General features: G+C 33.3%; 2 protein-coding genes across 3 annotated transcripts; both read right to left on the reverse strand.

Annotated features, from left to right (window-relative positions):
* Positions 1-101: 101 nt before the first annotated feature.
* Positions 102-2,912, reverse strand: LOC114287899 (protein FD). Of its 2 annotated transcripts, none has more exons than XM_082917557.1 (3): positions 2,265-2,801; positions 1,803-1,880; positions 102-467 (listed from the first exon to the last, which is right to left on the reverse strand). In XM_082917557.1, the coding sequence occupies exons 1-3, from the start codon at positions 2,703-2,705 to the stop codon at positions 267-269; spliced, it is 720 nt and encodes a 239-aa protein (XP_082773683.1). In that variant the 5' UTR covers positions 2,706-2,801; the 3' UTR covers positions 102-266. The 2 variants fall into 2 exon arrangements, with proteins under 2 accessions (XP_082773683.1, XP_028087152.2); XM_028231351.2 differs by lacking the exon at positions 102-467 and adding an exon at positions 1,172-1,570 and having other exon boundaries at positions 2,265-2,912.
* Positions 2,913-6,975: 4,063 nt separating this feature from the next.
* On the reverse strand, positions 6,976-17,376 carry LOC114287900 (la-related protein 1C). The gene is made up of 6 exons (XM_028231352.2): positions 16,755-17,376; positions 15,983-16,595; positions 15,779-15,914; positions 15,588-15,678; positions 8,365-8,436; positions 6,976-7,868 (listed from the first exon to the last, which is right to left on the reverse strand). The coding sequence occupies exons 1-6, from the start codon at positions 17,148-17,150 to the stop codon at positions 7,575-7,577; spliced, it is 1,602 nt and encodes a 533-aa protein (XP_028087153.2). The 5' UTR covers positions 17,151-17,376; the 3' UTR covers positions 6,976-7,574.
* Positions 17,377-18,929: the final 1,553 nt, after the last annotated feature.

The following is an 18,929-nucleotide window of genomic DNA, read 5'->3' on the forward strand; positions in this document are numbered from 1 at the left end:
ATTCAACTAATGAAACCCAACGTTGCTGGAGCTCAACATGGCATCAAGAACCAATGACACTTAGACACGTGGCAGGTGAAGGACAAGCCACATAAGCAGACTTCCTGCAAAATTATTGCATTGCACATCAGCCATTAATGAAGCCCCTTACAGTATTTATTGCGATAACCCCTCCCTGTCAAGACAGAACGGTATCACCATGAACAAAGCAAGCTAGAGCATAGACTTTCGGCCAAGATGACAGGTCGGAAGGGACAACGAAATGGTTACCAAAGGATATAAGCAGACGTCGAAGACAGGAAAAATATTAAACTTTCTATCTCTAATCTATCTCCACATTCCACTTCTCTTTCTAACTTGCTTGTCGGAAGGTTCGCTGGGGGACTCCCCGTTCCCCGTTGAACTCTTGTGGGCGTGGTCATTCGGACACTAGTTTGAGAAGCGTGAATCAGTCCGTCCCGTTCCACCTGGAACGAACTGCATCATCAAACCTCAATACGAAGAGAAAAATCTTGAATGGAAAAGGACAAGGTTGTCATATCTTATAAAAATCACTTACGTAACAAATAAAATTCTCCATCATAGTTTTTCGTGAAAAATTTACGTAGACTTTTCAAAAAAAAAAATGATTTGATATTTTGTAGTATTTTTTTTATTATAAATTAAAATACTTATTATTATCTTTGTAATTTTACAGATGTCATTGTTATTTGTCATAAATTTTGTATAAAAATTATGCAAATATATTATTTTCTTTTCGTGTAATGTTTTTATTGAGTTTTTTTTACCACAACAAAACACATCAACAAAATATATAATCTAACAACTTGAATTTAAAATTGAAGTAAAATAATATTACAACACCGTGCTTTCAAAAAGAAAAAGAAAAAGAAAAAAAAAAAAACACATAAAAAATGATGTAATTTTACATTATTTTTAAATTTAGATCGTTAATTTACTACAACATTGTTGATCTCCACTTAAATTTGTATAGATAGGATTTACCATATTTAAAAAACAGCATTCTTCATTTTTTTCTCCTACTCTTAATAAAGTAAGTGCTATATATACACAATTTTTATTGTGTAGGTTTATAAAGAAAAGTAACAAATACTAACACTATAATGATCATCGAAATCACCGACTCGTTACATTTATTCACAACTATAAATCAGTCACAAAGGTTTTTCTTTTTTTATATATATTATTATTTGAGATAATAATACATAAACAAACCCCATTTCAAAATTACCATTGTCATGTCATGTCATGCCACTTGCTTTCTTGACCTCCTCCATTCTTTCTTCTTTTTCTCTATACAAACAAACTCTCGATGGAGACCTATATCATATGGAGTATATATAACAAAAGGTATATTTATATCATATATCTACAAAATACTTATAATAAAAAAATTAAAACCAAATATGGTAAACTACTCAAATGGAAGGAAAAGAGAAGATAGAACGATAGATAATTAAAGACCAAACATTCTGATTTAAAATGGGGCTGTTAAACTTCTTTGGAGACTCTTCTTTCTCGGATGCTGATCAGGAGCAGCACAACAGAGCTGATGCACAAAAAAAAAAAAAAAATTTAAATTAAAACAGATCGACCAACCAATTTATTTGATGTCTTGTTTGGTAATAGCTAAGAAAAACTCTTATCAGGCTTAATTAAAGAGACAAATGAATCCACCTTCTCAAAATTTAAATAGTGTGAACTAAATTGATTAAAGGGGTGACTCACAACACGTCATATTTAAAATTTAATGTATATATATTAATGATCAGTTGATTCACCTTTTCTAGCTGTCTTCTGAGCTCTGCATTTTCTTCCATTAAACGATTAACTTCATTCTCCAACCCATTTGTGTAAGCCTGCGCAACATTCATTCAAACCGGTCAAAACCAAATATATATATATATATATATATATATTTATTTATAAAAAAAAAAAAACTGAAGTTTAACATACAGAGAAACCGGACACAGAATACATAAGATGAGATTTTTAAATAATTTGTTAATGGGGGTACATGGTTTAAAAATTATTTAAAAAAAAAAAAAAAAAAAACTTATCCAGCCATATATGTTTTGTGTCGGTTCAATAATTGATTTGTGTGTTGTGTTGGTAAACGTATTCTTCAAAAAAACAATGGAAAGGGAAAAAGAAAAGACTAGTAACCGTTTTGCAAGTAACACAGAAATGAATAGCAGAACCATCGGAAGGAGGGAGAGAGAGAGAGAGAGAGAGAGAGAGACCTGTTTTCGAGATCTGGAACGGGCAGCTGACTCTCTGTTCTTGATCATGCGCTTGTGCCGGCAATCCCCGGAATTATCATCATTCTGTGAAGCCCTTTTCTTGCAAAATGAAGGAATTGAAGACACGAAAGAGGGACTTCCACTTCCACCATTGGATTGGCTTTTGAATAGTGGGTGTGAGCTAATAATTCGATCTGAGCTTTCAATGTAATGGAAGTCAGAGCCCGATCGCGAACTCAAGCTCAACACGGTGGCTGGAGCATCCGCAGGCGGCGCAAGGCACACAAAGGCGGCGGCGGCGGTTGGTGATGGCGGTGGAGTGGGAGTGGTGGTGGAGGAGAGAAGAGAGACCGATGCCTTTCCAGAGTCAGAGTTCCTCCATGGAATGGAATTAGTGGTTACATTACATGGTTTCTTTGTTAATAACTGATGCTCATTCATTGCTCAACACTACACTACACTTTATCCACTTTGGGCTTTTAGTATGGTAAGGCCTTCCCTTCCCTTCCCTTCCCTTTCCCTGTCCCTTTCCCTTCTACTCTACTGGAAGCTGATTCGGCCAGAGTGCTGTACTGTGAACGTAGGTGGGGCCCATTACACAAATTAAATTCTTATTAGAAAGTATTTAGGAAAATGGTTGAAATAAAATAATCGGTCCATTGTTTGTGGTTGGGGATTAAGATTGGACTCCGGCCAGTGAGTCTATTTTTGGGTCTCATTTTGGTAATTTGAATCGATTAATGTGTAGAAATCGTCAAGTATTATATCTTTATAAAAAATTACATTAATCGGATATCAATAGTTATTTAATCAGATTAGTTTTGTATGTAAAAAATAAACGATAAAAAAATAAACAGTTGATAGAAATTTAATCCGATCAAATAGATATTGATATCCGATCAAGGTGATTTTTTACAGAAATATAGTATTCGACATGTTCTACACATTTATCGAAGAACATCCACGGGCCAGACTAGATGGTCCAGTCTTGATCTCCAATTGAAGACAAGTTGAACCCTAAAATAATTAATTAAAAAATAAAATAAGTTAAAATAATTAATAAAATATTTAATACATAATTATTTTATTTCTTTTCTTATAATTATCAAATTAATTATGAAAAAAAATCAATCAACTTTCCAAACACAATTATTTTAATCAGGCTAAAATATCTAAAAAATCAAATGGCCAACTTTTCAAACAAGGCCTTAATAAAAATCTTATTAAAAATATATAGGATAAATTACAAATACATTCTTGAGATTTGTTTAAAATATAAATTTTTCATGTACTTTGAAAAATTATAAATATCTTCTTGTCATAATTTTTTATTTAACAAAATTAACTAAAAAATAAAATTATTAATTGGTTTCATGTACAATAATAAAATTACCTAAATTATTATTTAAAATAAATTTATGACATCATTAAAAACTATTAATTGACTTTATAATTTATTAATAAAATAAACCATTTATTATGAAATTCGAAACTTTAAGGGGCATGATGTAATTTCTAGAATCACAAAAAATAATTCATATTTTAAGCAAAGCTGAAAGGTTTATTTGTAATTTATCTAAATATATATGTCCAAATATTATTACTTTTTTTTTTTTTAAACAACCAATCATACTTGATCTCTTATATTTTTAATAAAATTTTAAATCTCTTGTATTCTTAGTAAAATTGTTAATATGTATAGAATTATTCTTTATGATTTTATTTATGAAGGGTGATATACATTATGTATCCATCCAATAATAAGAGAATATTGTCGTCGTTCTCCTATTTTGGATGGTAGACATGAGAAATTTTTTTGGCTATTGAAAACTTATCATTTATTGGTTAAATCAGTAGGACTCAATTTTTTTGGTTGGATTTACAGAGAATAACTTGACAAATGTGAAGCGATAAATTGTGAGAAAAAATATTCTAAAACCACCAAATAATCACTCGGTGGACAGAGTCTTGTACTGTAAATCAAGCTTACAAGTTAATTTCTCATAAAATATTCAAAGTTATCTAAAAATTCCGTTTTTTTTTAAAAAAAAATTGGCCTTTAATAAAATATTTTTTATTTATTAAAATTTTTACTTGAGGTTCGTCTAATCTGAAAAAAAAAAAATTAATTTAAAAAAAAAAAACAGTAAAGACCCAAAAATTGCTAAAAGACTCAACTTTTTTATTTTTTTTGACACCTTTAGTAGTCTTTTTTTAGAAATAAAATTAAATAAAATAGTTGCTCTTACTTTTCAAATCCATTTAATTTAGTAATACGCAAAAGGGTTATGTTTTTAATTTTTTGAAAGAAAAAATTCACTAAAAATAAAAAGAATAAAGAAAAAAAAATAATTGTCAAATCCTCAACAAATGAATTTGGTCTACTATGTTGTCCGTGTGCTTACCTAATTAGTATAAAAATAAATAAATAAATAAGGTAAGATGATCATTTTTAATAGGTCATACCACATGGGAAAGTACTTTAACCACAAATTTTTTTATTTTTTTTGGTTTATACTTTAACCACAATTAGAAATACAATTTTGTACCCAAAAATAAAAAGAAAATCATTTAGAACTACACTCTTATTATGTGAATGAAAAGTTAGAAACTTTTTGTCATCAAACCTTTTTTTTTTTTTTTGTTGGCCCTTATATACGGACTCGATTGGTTGATACCAACCATATGCCATAGGTGATCCATGTTTTTAGGCCTAGTGAAAATTATAGTCTACTTTGGAGTAAATAGTATCTATCTATTGAATGGGATAAATTGAAGAGCAGGGCATTGATAGATAGCACTCCCTCACAAAGGTAAATTCAAATCTTAGACACATTGAATGACCAAGGCATTGATGAATGGCACTCCCTTACGAAACATGATAAGTGAATTCGAGTCATACTACCCTTATGATATGCAGCTTTTACTTTCTCTAATTTTTTTTATTATTAAAAAAAAAAAAAAAAAAAAAAAAACTGAATGTTACAAAGTTAGAAAAACAAAATGAAATTACTAGCTCAAGAGAGAGAAAAAAAAATTACTTGATCATTACATCACCTGAAAAACATGTAGTGACAAACATGTAGCACTTGTCACTACGCCAAGTCCCAACCTCTAAATTAAATTTAAGTTGGAAAGCTAAGTCTGCCATATCACTGGCACCATCCTATTGCTACACATTCACACCAAACCCTAACATGTCCAACTTAAAAAATAAGTGCATCCAAAGGAATTCACTTTTAGCATAAGCCAACAAGGACCATCATCAATTACTAGGTTTGAAAGAATAAGAAAATAAGTTGGTTTCATAAATAAAATATTAGTTGGGGTTCTTGGAAAAAAGGCCAAAGGATGAAGTTGATATGCAGAGTTGAATGTGGTTGCTTTTCCATGTTGAAACATATAACCAGGTCTGGGTTGCATAGGGCTGCCAAAGAAGGTAAGAAGGATAAATTACACTTACCACCCCTAAAATTTGAGAACTTCAACAAACCCCACAAATTTGACATAATTACATTGTCCAAAACTAGTGCATATATTCTACAAACATATAAATGTAATATATATATATATATATAAGAGCTAAAAATACCATTCTTTTCATCAATACAACTAACAAATAGCTGATGAAAAAGAAACAATATGTTATATGAATTAAAACCTTAAGGAAACAAAATAACCATTTTTCTTTTCTTTTCTATTTTTTGCAGAAAAAAAAAAGGGTATTGTTTTCGAACTTTAAGGGATGTAGTGTAATTTACCCTTAATGTATATGCATGATAGAATCAAACCAACCATTCAGGTTTGACCGAAATTTTAATTCAGTCAGTTTTTGACTAGACCAAGAATCTAGTTACCATTAGCCATATTCTTCCCTAAAGAAGTTATCTAATTGCTAGGAGAATATGTAATATGAGGAACGGCTGAGATTCAAAATTAATGGTGAGATTTGAAGGGGCAAAGTTACACAACTACACAAGTGGAGGCTTCTTATTCGAAATGGGTAGTGAACAATTCGAAGAAAGTGGGAATATTTATTCCTCTTCAGCTGCAACATTTGTTCTCACACAAATGTAATCACAAAATCATACAAGCACAAAGTAGTAGTGAAAAGAAAACAGCAGACGCGATTGAGGGAGAACCCAAATAATGGGCTATAACCCAAATAATCCTCAACCATGACCACCGAACACATTATTATGGACAGTTCTACTTGCATAGCAACCAATCACAAAATCGGACACAACTCCATCAAGCAAAGTATGGGACTCAAAAAGTTCTGTGATGAGTTTCTATGTTCCTAGAGACCTTTCTGATATGAATGCTCAAAAAGTCGCTAATAAGAATATCAAAACAGGGAGGGGGAGGATCAGACTATAATCACAGCCTAAACCCTAACACATTATCAATACAAGCCATAGCTTTAGATATACCTTCCCACATTTTTTATTAAATATTTGAAACCAATTATCAATTATACTGAGGCAAGTAAACCAAATTAGAAGATCAGTCAAGAATGCTAAAGCCTAAAACATAACTTGCAACGGAAAAAGAATTCATAAAATAAATTCAGTTTTACATTAAACATCCCATGTGTGCGTCATAACTGTCCTATATTGAGGTCAAATTTTAATGCCAAAAAAAATAAAATAAAATAAAATTCAAAAAGGTCTTGAAGAATATGTCAAGAGATGTATGCCAAATGGCAATGTGTATAAGGTCCGCAAATGAAATTAAATAAATGATAAAAAGAAAAAAGAAAACGTACCTAAAAAGTATAAATAAACATAAAAGGCCTACGAAAGTATAATATCATGAAACCAAGCAGAGATCAGCCACCCAGTTCATACCACCGGAGCAGTTGTGCAATATCTCTCAAGCTTCTCGTATCATAGACAAACTCTCTCAGAAAAAAAAAAAAAATGCAAAAACAAAAACAAAAGCTACCAGAGACTCAACTTAGTGATGGGGAATCACCACAAAATTTGTTCTACTAAAAGCAAATCAATTACCTCAGACTGCATCACCAGAACACAAAAGCATCATCCAGCCGCACAACTTGAACTATACAACCCAATAACCACATACCCAAAGTCAATAATATTCCACTCCTCTTTCTCTGTGTACTTACCATTTAACTTCCTCCTTAACTGCCAAATTTCAATTCCATCAACAAGAAAACCCAACAAATCAATATTCCTAAAGCTTTCATACTGGTCCCCTCTCCCTCCTTCCAATCCAAGAATGATCTAAGAAAATAGTGCAGCAGCCTTGACTGAATTCACCGAAAAAAATTTAGAGCACAAATCTTCATATCTGGCTTGAGCAAGCTTCTTCAATTATACACTCTCCGTTGGCCAATTTTGAGTGGTTAGTCAAATCCTCAGATGAACCTCTACATGGAACTGCCCCTGTGGAAGAATCTTCCTTACCCGTAATACTACTTTTGTTAGCAATTGCTTCATCCAATGTGACCTTCTGCAAAGAGGTTGTGATTGTATTGTAAGTTGATCCAACCAGGGACTGTGAACCTGAGTCAGTGCCAAACCAACCATATTTGGGTATCCACTTCTTCCAACTGTAACGCCTCCTTACCTTGTAGTCCTGCAACATATGAAGCAGCATAAGGCCAGCTGGACAAAAATGTCTTAAATTGGTAGGTTTGAGCCATTAATTAAATAGGGCTTAATAACATCAAGACCCCTCAACTATTAATGAATATCACTAACCCTCTCATCCACGAACCTATACATTTCGACCCCCTTAACTATAAAAAACTGTACAAATTCCCCCCTTTTGGAGGTGGGCAGGAGGGGATGAAAGTGATATGCTTTTATAGTTGAGGGGGTCAAAATGAACGAGTTCATAGATAAGAGGCGTAAGATGATATTCATAAACAGGTTAGGGGGTCTTAATGTAATTAAGACATTAAAAATGGTAGCAGTGCCTCATGGCAAATAAGTCTAACAATGCAACAACAGACACAACCATTTCTTGTTGGTTGCCAACATATATTACAATGCTTAATTGAACACAATATATAACTCAGTGCAGACTAAGATAAGAGCATATTAATGCGTGCTATCAGTTGAAAAGTTACCTTTACTTCCACAACTGATGAAGTTCTCAAGGAATCCAATATCAACTTGATGTTAACCGTCAATTGTTGAATCTGCAACATCATAGCCATAAAGCAAACTTGATCTAGGGATGAACATCACTAATACTGAAATAAAAAAATGAGATTGGATCCAGTTGTGATATGACAAGGATATACTAACAAACAACCATTAAGTGCATAGGATATCTTCCCTCCCTAACAAGAAACATTATTAATAATACCATACTGGATAGTGTACCATTTTTGTCATTGGTATGGTAAGTATTGGTACCAGTGCATTTCGGCATACCATTTTAGATTTATCGCTATAGACATTATATATATATATATATATATTAATTATATTTATATTTACTCCAAACAATTAATTTAGATAATATGACTGTCTTTTCCTAAAATATTAGGGTCTAATTTATCATTTTAATTTATAATTTAAAAACATTTAGATGTAATTTAAACAATTAAGAATTAGTAAAAAGATAATGAATTGTTGAGTGTGTTATGGTTGCACACACTAATCTCCAAACCAACTTTCAAATAAAATATACAACATACATCACACATTTAACCCATGACACCCATCGAATTTATGTCAAAATCTGTACATATAGCTTCATGTTAAAAAAACTACACAAAAGAATGCATTGAATTCATCTACACTGGCTGAAAAAGCAACAGAATGTTTGAAATTAGAGGAAAGTTGCCAGAATAACCAAAACAGTCCGAAAAAATAAGATAACGAAATGAAACAGTAGTAGTTTTGTCTCGCTTTTATGTCAAAACGGTAAAATTCAGACCATACCGGCCGGTACAGTATGAAATTGACAACTATACAGACTATGCTAACAAGTGATCATGGCATGGCACTAAATAACAAAAATCCTACATTGAACCATACATCAAAAAACAATGACAAACATCTCAGGCAGCATTCTTACTAAGTTACGGCTGAAGCAAAGAGAAAACGAAAACATTAATACAAATCACATAATTGTAGCGTTTGGAAAATATAGAGTAATGATGTGTCATCTTGTAGAAAAATTACAGCTGTGTTTGGTGTGGAGTTCTAAACATGATTCCACAACCATATTTGAGTGTGCTGTTTGAATATAGCTTTCAAAAATTAATTTCACACCCACTTTTGAAGACACGTCTACCTAGTCACCTCCCGAATGTCTCCCCGGACGTCCGGCCGGTTGACCAGAACAGTGTTTTTTTTTTTGGCACCTATTATTTTTATATTTTAAATAACAAATATTTTCAGAATTTTTTTTAGATTTTTTATGAGTTTTGAATAGAATTTTGGGTTATGTGTTTGGTTATGAGTTGTAAGTTTTTTAATCAAACATCATATGCCCCATCAAAAATTTCAAACACAATTCAAAACTCTTTTCAAAACTCATAACCAAACAAATTTTCCACACTCAAATCATAATTCTCAAACTCACAAACTCAAAATACAACTCTATTCTCAAATCATAATTTTAAAACTCTACCAAACACTACCTACAATTCTCTACTTCTCAGCTAGTATCCTTGGTTACTTTTTTATATAATTTTAAAAAGCTAATTTGCTGTCAAAGTCAAATACATGGAAATAGAGAGGGAAAAAGTTGAAAAAGTCAAACAAAAATGCTAGAGACCCCAAATGAATTACCAAATATTTTACACAATACTCACATGGGTGTCACACCTATGAGACCTACATGGCACCCACACCCATGTGAGTATTGTGTAAATATTTGGTAATTTATTTGGGGTCCTTGCATTGCTCAAAAATAAAAATACACCCATATATAGATTGATGTCTCTCACATCTACATATCCTAAATTTATATTCATCCACATAGTAAATAATATATATTTATATAAATAAATTTACAATATTGCCGCCGTGTCCGTATCCTAATTTTTTTAGAATTGTTGTGTGTCCATGCTTTTCAGCCAACAACGAAGGGCTGATGAGATGAAGAGAAGGAAGTGAGGGTTTTTTGTGCAGAAATTTCAATCTAGATTATATATTTATGGAAACATTCTCTCTAAATTGAAGAAAAATTTTGGGATTCAGGAGAAAATCCTTGAAATAAAAAATAAGGTCTCAAGGACTCTCAGAAGGCTACACAACTCAGGTATTCACCTAATTTAAGAACAAAACACACTTTATATAGGTTTTGGGAGTTGAAATTCAAATAAAAATGGATTGCTGCGATTTCCATGCACCTACTCAAGAAGGAAGCAAGGAAATCTCACAAGATCTCTGCAGATAGACTCCTGCTCGAATTCTCTATATAGCTTGTAGCGAATGCACACCCCTGCTCAATCACTCTATCGAGAGCATAGTGAACAGACCTTTCAGGACCTCTACAGACACCACCAAGCCTTTCAATCAAGCACATAGAGAGCAGGGTTTGCAGGATTTCTACAAATCTACACCCTCACATGCTCAAGTGGCCTATTAAGCAGGCTACTGAGCAGGCTTCAAAAGCTTTGATTTTTAAAACCATTTTTTCTCTGAAAACCATCAAAATGTAAGGAATAAAAAAAGTTAAGGTGCCAATTAGGAAAATTGTCACCCTAACCTAACAAAGTCTAATAAATGAAGTGAAAAGAATAGAAGAACAAAGAAGTTAAGTAGAGAAATTGGGAATTAGAGAAGAGAAGGAGGAGAAACTGAAAAGAGAGTAATAAACAGCACTCTATGAATTAAATATGAATTTTATTCCTATTTTGGAGGCTAATTTTGTTACACGGCAAAAAAGTTAGTTATAGGCTTTAGGCAAGCATAAAATCTCATGGACATCTAGTACAAGCAAGAAGATACAAGTAGAAAGAGAAAATAGATAAATGACAATAATAGAGAAGGAAAAAAATCAGACAGGAAAGAGTAGAGAAAACAGAAATGAGAGAGAGAGAGAGAGAGAGAGAGAGCACAAGCTCTATGAATTAAACCTAAATTTTATTCGTCTTTTGAAGGCTAATTTTATTTTACTTTCCGTTTTCAAAAGTTCTGAAAAATAGAAAAAAAAAAAAAATACCCTAATGTCATTCGTAAAGCCAAGGAAGGAAAAAATCAACTAAATTGAATTTGTCAGAAAAAAAGAAAAAAAAAATACCACTTTAGGAATAGAATTTAAGAACCAAACGGAGAAAATTGTCAGCTGCAAAACAGATTTTGTATTGCCAGCTGAAAATAGGCTAAAGAGAGGAAGGATGAAGAGATGAAATAGAGGTTGAGAATAAAAACAAAACAGTTTACAAACCAAACCATAATGAAAATCAATTTGAGTGTTGTATTGTATAGGGTTCGCCCCTGTAAGGCGATTATGTCTTGACATATGTTTATATCGTAAAAGAGAGGTATAATTCAAGCCTGGCAATTATATTGAAGCCCAAATCAGTTGAAAAGAGTTGAAGGTTGAAGATTAAGGCAAAATGGAAAATAGTTACTCCACTATGCAACTTGAATAAGTATTGAACTAAGGAAATGAAGGTGCCACTAAATCGAAAGTTACAGTCTAGAGCACCCCCCTTAGGCCATTACATCCTGAAAGAATGGTTACAAATACACCGGCAAATGCATCAAAACTGTCACACAGAAAAGGAAGCTAATTTAGCATTTTAACTATATTGGAAAAAACAACTGAAATTTCATTATACCAAGCATAATTTTTTTTTTTTAAATGAATATAGTTGTCATTTGTAAGTCATTAAAGTTGATAATCGATCTGAACAATCGTCATGACTGCATTAAACATTCAGAATTTAATCTAGAAAATGCAAGCAAACAAATTGCTAAACTTCACTTAAGTGAACTTGCCAAAACCTTGAGACTTTTCTCCTCAGCCATTACATAACATAAAATGAACCTGGACCACCAAGCATAAAATTCCTCTCTGGCAAGACTCTAGTATATTACTCTCCTTGTATGTTCAAGAGTAACAGGGCATATGGTTAAACAGTAAACAAAATCTTTGGTTTTTTTTTTTTTTAAAAAGAATATCTATGAGAGGTAAAACAGATAAGTTTATAACCAATCCTATGTTCAAGAGCAAACATGCTAGAGAACTTAGGAGAAAAAGAGTTTTTCCTAGTAAAGGATGTTCAAACAACCTTCATCCCATAAGGTTTCCCTCATTCCCTACACTGCAGCTACTAAAGCATTTTAACAAATAACAAATTGATACACAATAGGAGAGTTATCTAAAATAAAATTTGTTTGTTAAGTCATAAGAACATAGAATTTCCATCATACATGAATAGAAGCAAATTTATCTCAATGACAAGTTCACAACAGAGGCAATTCTTTGAACTGGCCTCTGCTCCTGATTTTTGCATGATGTTAAAAGAAAAAGGGGTTGAATCTATGTAATGTTTGGTTTATTGGAATAAGATGGAATGGAATGCTCATTCCATTAGAATGTCTATCATCACATTTGGTTCATTAAAAAAATTATGAAAAATGAAATCATCATTCACCATTGTAAAGGGATAGTCATTAAGTAAGGAGGTTAATGAATGACCATTAGATTCCAATCCACTTCCATTCCAATGAACCAAACACCAGTTAAGAGGTTGCAATTCAAAAAAATTAAAACTGCAAATGAATACAAATTCAGGACTTCATGTGTCCCTGAACTACATAACAAATGTGGTTGTAATTTATCCCTGACAAAAACGGAAGATGAATACTGAACATAGCAAGTCAGCCATCACTCATTTGGTAGAATCTACTTTTAACATCTGTGGGAAGTGGAAATCTGTCCCGCATCGGTTCACTAGGGACTCTTGATCCACCTTATAAAGTGTGTCATACCCACAAACCTCCAAGAGGCTTTTTCTAGTTAAGGGAGAACAAAACCGTGTGTGCCCCTGTGGTACAAAGCAGACAATATCTTGGTGCGTGCTATGACACTGGGGTGATCCGCACAAATGGTGCAGTCTGTGGGAACCCTAGCTCCACCACGTGGACCCGCACACGGGGGGGCTAATGTGGGGAGTAAAAATCCATCCCACATCGGTTCGCTAGGGACTCTTGGACCACATTATAAAGTGTGTCATGCCCACAAACATCCAAGAGACCTTTTCTAGTGAAGGAAGAACAAAACTGTGTGTGCCCCCGTGGTATAAAGAGGACAATATTTTTGTGCGTTCTACGGCAGTGGGCTGGTCCGCACAACATATATTAAGATCAATTTTAGACTTAAGTCAAATCATGAAAGCACATTAGAACAAAAGGCACAAATAATCAAGATAAAATTATCACATTAACATAAAGAGAGATTTATGTGTAGGTCCTAATAAGTGGTCTTATTGTCTAATAAGTCCTATAATAATTAACGACACTTTTCATCAAACATTATTAAAAAAAAAGTCATTAATTGTTAATTTTCAACGACAGTTTGAATATTTGTCACAAAAAAGTCACTAAATTATACGTTTTAGCAATAGTTTAAAAAAAATCATCACAAAAAAATATCACCAATTTTCAACTGTCAACGACAATTTGAAAAAAATTTCACATAAAAAGGTCGTCAATTGTAAGTTTTAGCGATAATTTATAATAATCGTGACAAAGAAAAAAATGTCATTAATTGTCAATTTTTAGCGACATAGCAAAAAAGTGTTACAAAAAATTATTTTTAACGATGATTTTATTAGAACTAACTTTCAATAGAACTTAATGGGAACTAAGTCCAACTATTATGACCTATTGGTAGTTTACCCTAACAAAAATGTGAGCCAAATTGCAGGTGTTATTGTTATATATATATATGAGGAATTCAATAAGAGAAAGAAAAATAAAAACTAAGGTTCAAATAATCTATAGCACTTGACACCCAAAAACAAAATTATGCAATGCAAGCAATTGAAGTTACAACTACAAGTACATATGCAGGAATATGCGATGGTATGAACTAAGAATGAGACACAAGGTTGGAGCTCACTTTTAAATATAAAAACTATAGATTTAGGTATAATATAGTACATATCTCAAAAAGTCATGGAAAAAAAATTGAAACCTAAGAGAAAGGTAAAAAAGAAGTTTTTAATTTCAATACAAATTCTGGGTAAGAAGAAAGTAGATATGCATGTACTCAAATATGTAGAGAACTGCACAGAATATTTACCGTAAATAGTATGTTGGATATCAAATAAAATAAAGAAAGAAGGGGGGGGGGGGGGGGGGGTGGCGGCTAATGAAGTTGGTCAGTAAAAAGGCCAAAATTTGGATTTGAGCAGATGTTCACCACTAAAACTCACTGTCCACCCAACAAAAAAGATGGAAATCAATACCTCCTTTATAAATCACATCAACCTTTATGGAAGGGTAAAGAAAAATTAGAATTGACCAGCATCATGGAGATTCTTAATAGCTACTAACTGCAGACAAAGTACTAGATACAATGGTACATAAATTTCAACTAAATAATAATTAATGGAGCCAAAGTTGGAGCCAACTAAATAAATGTCACCTAGAGTTTGAAAGGTTTAAGAAACAATAAAGGCAATGCAAAGCATACTACAAAAATGGCCCATTGGAAAAATTTGAGAAAATTAGGTGGATCGGTTGAATTTGAATTGAGAATGAAGGGTATGATTATATCTCATTTAAATTTAAACAGTTTTATCATGGCCTCATTTGAATTCAAATAACGGAGTAGGGGTTCTTATCTTGTAAATGGCCCTCTATAAATAAGACCATCACACAAAGCGTAGAGACGTGCACAGAGGCAAACACAAGAATCATACCAAAACCACACAATACCTTCTACTGCTTGCAAAAAGTACCCCTCTATAATTCTGTGAATAAGATTCTTCAGCAACTTCAGAAGGAGTACATATCTATTGCTTGAGCTCTTGACATTGTAGGGATGGCATATAGGAAAAAGGTTTGAACCCCTCTTTTCATTTTTATGTTTCATTTAATCAAAGGTGCTAAACCCCAAAAAAGTTCAATGAAATAAATATTCTTTATTAACTCTCGTCTTCTTGTAATTTCTGTTTGCTAATAGTCAAGCGTGTCATTTCATTCAAATGAGTAATTAATGCATTATCATAAAAGAAATAGATGCCCACAAAAGCAAATAATCAACTCTTTAAATCTAAATTGACAGTAGATATTTTTGGAAATAAGTTTCGAAATGTAAATTCAGATTTCAATAAAAACAGAAAATTTCATAAGCCAACATCAAATAACTTACTCGAGGAAAACCAGCAATAAGAGTAATGGGAACCCAACCCTCATCGTCCATATTGGACCTCAAAAAGTCGTCTCTCACCAAATTATCATCACTGAAATAAGCAGACAGAAATTATAAGAGCAAAGAGAAAGGGAAAAGAAAAAGAAGCTGTCTGTGCAAAACTTTGCCCCCCCAAAAAATGGTTAAATTACCTGAAGTAATAGTTTATCTGATTGAGTAATGAAGCAGGTAAATTAGCAACAGGAGAAAACATAGGTGGCGGAGGCGGTGGTGCATGAGAAATTAATGGCACCCCGCTTGGGACATACCAAAATGAAGATGTCATATCTGAAACAAGTTGAGACGTTATTTCCAAGCTCACATCATGAAGCTGAATGTAATAATAATCAACTTACCAAAACCCATATGGTTCCCAAAGTGTCTCACAGATGGGGATGTGATGAAGGGCATATATCCTGCTGGTGGTGGTGGTGGCGGCGGCGGTGATGGTGATCTTATGAAACCCCCGGGCGGAGCTATCTGATGTGGTGATAAGTGAACATCTCTAGCATTAGAACTTCGAGAAGCATTCCAATCACGGTCTTGATCACGCCTACTCCCATGACTATTAAAGTTGCCCCTCCGAGAAGAATTCCTATGTGAAGAGTGATCATTCACTGAATGGGATTGAGACCCAAAACCTCCAATTGGTCTTCCCTCCCAACTATTCCCCTTGTAAGGAGGTTCTCCAATAGAAGAATCAGGCACTGCCGCTACCAGTGCACTGTAAGGCATTTCATATAGAGGAAATGGCGGTGGCAGCGGTGGCAGCGGCAGCGGCAGTGGCAGTGGTAGCGGTGGTGGTGGCGGCGGTGGGGGGCGATTAAAACCACTATGCACCGATCCACCCCCAGTGCCCCCGCCACGTTTCGAAAATCTTTGTCGAACTGGCATTGTATGGTTTGGAGTAAAATTAGGGTTTGGGTTAGTATTAGCATGTTTCTTAGGTGAATGTGAGATTACAGGTACCTAAAACAAACACATGAACACAGTATCATACATGCATAGATAAAAATAAATAGATAATAATAATAATACTAATAATAATTTTAAAAAAATTAAAAATCAGTACTGGTAAAAAGATACAAAATTAGAAGAAGAAGAAGAAGAAGAAGAGAAAAACTGAACCTGAGAGGTGGAGACTGATGAATCAGATATGGGTTTTGAAGAATCAGAGGGTTTTGAAGAATCAGAGGCTGATTTGAAAGGAGTCTTAGTGGATTCTGAAAGAGCAGGCCAAGATACATCACCACCCATCACAGGACCAACCCCAACTACACCATTCAAGGGTTTGTTCCAAGCTGGCTTCTTGGGATGATCGACATTGCTCTGATTACTATCAGAGTTCCCCATCTGAGTCTCCTTTGAACAATCCGAAAACGAAACTTCCTCTGCTGCTTCGTGTTCGCCTCGAACGACTTGAGCCCATGCAGTTCGCTGCTGCTGCTGCTGATTGATGGTCGTGTCCACAGAAACTACAGATGAAGGGGCTAAAAGGTTATCGGATGAAGATTCTGCAGTCATGGCGGTTATATTTAATTTAGGGCTAATCAAAGAATGAGATGTTGATTAACAACTTATACTATTCAATTCAAAAAAATTGATGATCGAAACAGATTAGGGTTTTGAAGAGGGAGGAGGGATCATCGGCGTCGATCATACATCCCGTTCTCTCTTTCTGCTTTCCTTCTGTTTTGGTAGGGAGTCTATGGACTTCTAAATACACACGCACGCGCGCGCGCGCGCACACACACACACAATGTTTTTGGAATATTTATAAAAATAACTCCATCATTTCACTTTTTAACAAATCTAGCATTTAGTTTTTTGTTTTTTTCAAATACAACCCTACATTTTCATTAAATAAATAAACTTTATAACAATTGCAACCTTCCGTAATTTGTAATATAACCTTACATTTTAAATTTTAAACTTTTCGAGGCTATATTAAAATTATTATTTGTCATGTATATATTTGATCAAAAATATTGATATTCATCTTTAAGTCTATAATAAGTATAAAAATATTAGATTAGCCTCTCATTTTTCTTTCCTTACAAATAATTTTATATACTTCTTTATGTTCACTTACCTATCTTCATTCACTTCTACTACCACCACATTCATGTTTACATTTTATTTCGTTTCCCCAATTGACCTTTTTTTCAAATTTTATTTACTTTCATATTCTCATATAACTACCTTTCTCACATTTAGGGCATTTCCAATGATATATCAAATATTTCATCAAATCTGAGTAAAAACTTAAGAAATTCCTCTATCTAATATTCAGCTCTTCAACAGTGAATTTGTAACGCCCACAAAATACACAATAAAAGTACACCAATCATCGCTCTGTACGATAGACCAAAAATAAATATCCAACACTTGTATATTTAATCATAAGAGATTTACAAAATAGTTCTGCATGCGAATATACATTCAATGACTCTAGTACATAAATTTATAACACGTAAAACATCCAGTCAAAAATAAACAAATGCCCTCAATAGCTATAAAGTCCAAGGCTTAACCTCGGTTACACAAAATGGTTGCTCGAACCCATACAAACACAGTCATTGGCTTTCAAAATATAATCACAACAAAACAACAGCCTTGTGCTCTCAACATACACATCCACGCCCTTAGTTTGACGGAACCACCATATCTTTTTCTGCACAAAATCCCATAGGGTGAGCATAAAGCCCAATAGAAAATTCTTAACAAAGTATATACATTTTATACAATTCTCATAAGATAAAATGCTTATGTTATGACATGCTTTTTAAAAGAAAGTCACGTTATCATCTTTTTGAAAACCATCATGCTCGATGAAAACTTGAAAATTTAACCATCCAATAATTTTACATGAAGTTCAAGGGGCGGTAAATACGACTCAGGTAATCCCTAGGTTGGTGTCTGCAAGTAGGCATAACTAGCACTACCAAAACCCCCACTTTACCAGTAGCTAACCAGAAGGCATGTGGTACCCCCTCCGCGCGTGTTTTCAGTCTTTCACCTTGGACACTTAAGCCAACTTAATCAATTTCATCTACACTCCATATCCGAACTTACCAACGTATTTGCCTCAAAACAATTCAATGAAATCTTGTTTCACAAACCTTTTTTTCTCAATACAAACATTTTCAAATCTCAATTCAATATTTGTGACAACCAAATGAATGGATATGCCAATGCAACAATTATCAATGCCATGTAACGTTCTTCCATTTTCAATTCTTCTACACAATATTTCTATTGTAATCATAATTTCCATTTCGCTTTCCAATGCAATTTCATGAG

This window comes from Camellia sinensis, chromosome 3 (genome assembly GCF_055761805.1).
Source record: "Camellia sinensis isolate YWXY chromosome 3, ASM5576180v1, whole genome shotgun sequence".
Taxonomy (NCBI): Eukaryota; Viridiplantae; Streptophyta; class Magnoliopsida; order Ericales; family Theaceae; genus Camellia; species Camellia sinensis.

Excerpts from the sequence above, each read along its gene's own strand:
- LOC114287900 (XM_028231352.2), bottom strand. The coding sequence starts at position 17,150 with ATGACTGCAGAATCTTCATCCGATAACCTTTTAGCCCCTTCATCTGTA. Across the intron at positions 16,596-16,754 it reads CATCAGTCTCCACCTCTCAG|GTACCTGTAATCTCACATTC; the intron begins GTTCAGTTTTTC and ends TGTTTGTTTTAG. Across the intron at positions 15,915-15,982 it reads TGGGAACCATATGGGTTTTG|ATATGACATCTTCATTTTGG; the intron begins GTAAGTTGATTA and ends AACTTGTTTCAG.
- LOC114287899 (XM_082917557.1), bottom strand. The coding sequence starts at position 2,705 with ATGAATGAGCATCAGTTATTAACAAAGAAACCATGTAATGTAACCACT. Across the intron at positions 1,881-2,264 it reads GTTCCAGATCTCGAAAACAG|GCTTACACAAATGGGTTGGA; the intron begins GTCTCTCTCTCT and ends AATGTTGCGCAG. Across the intron at positions 468-1,802 it reads TCAGAAGACAGCTAGAAAAG|GTGGAACGGGACGGACTGAT; the intron begins GTGAATCAACTG and ends AGTTCGTTCCAG.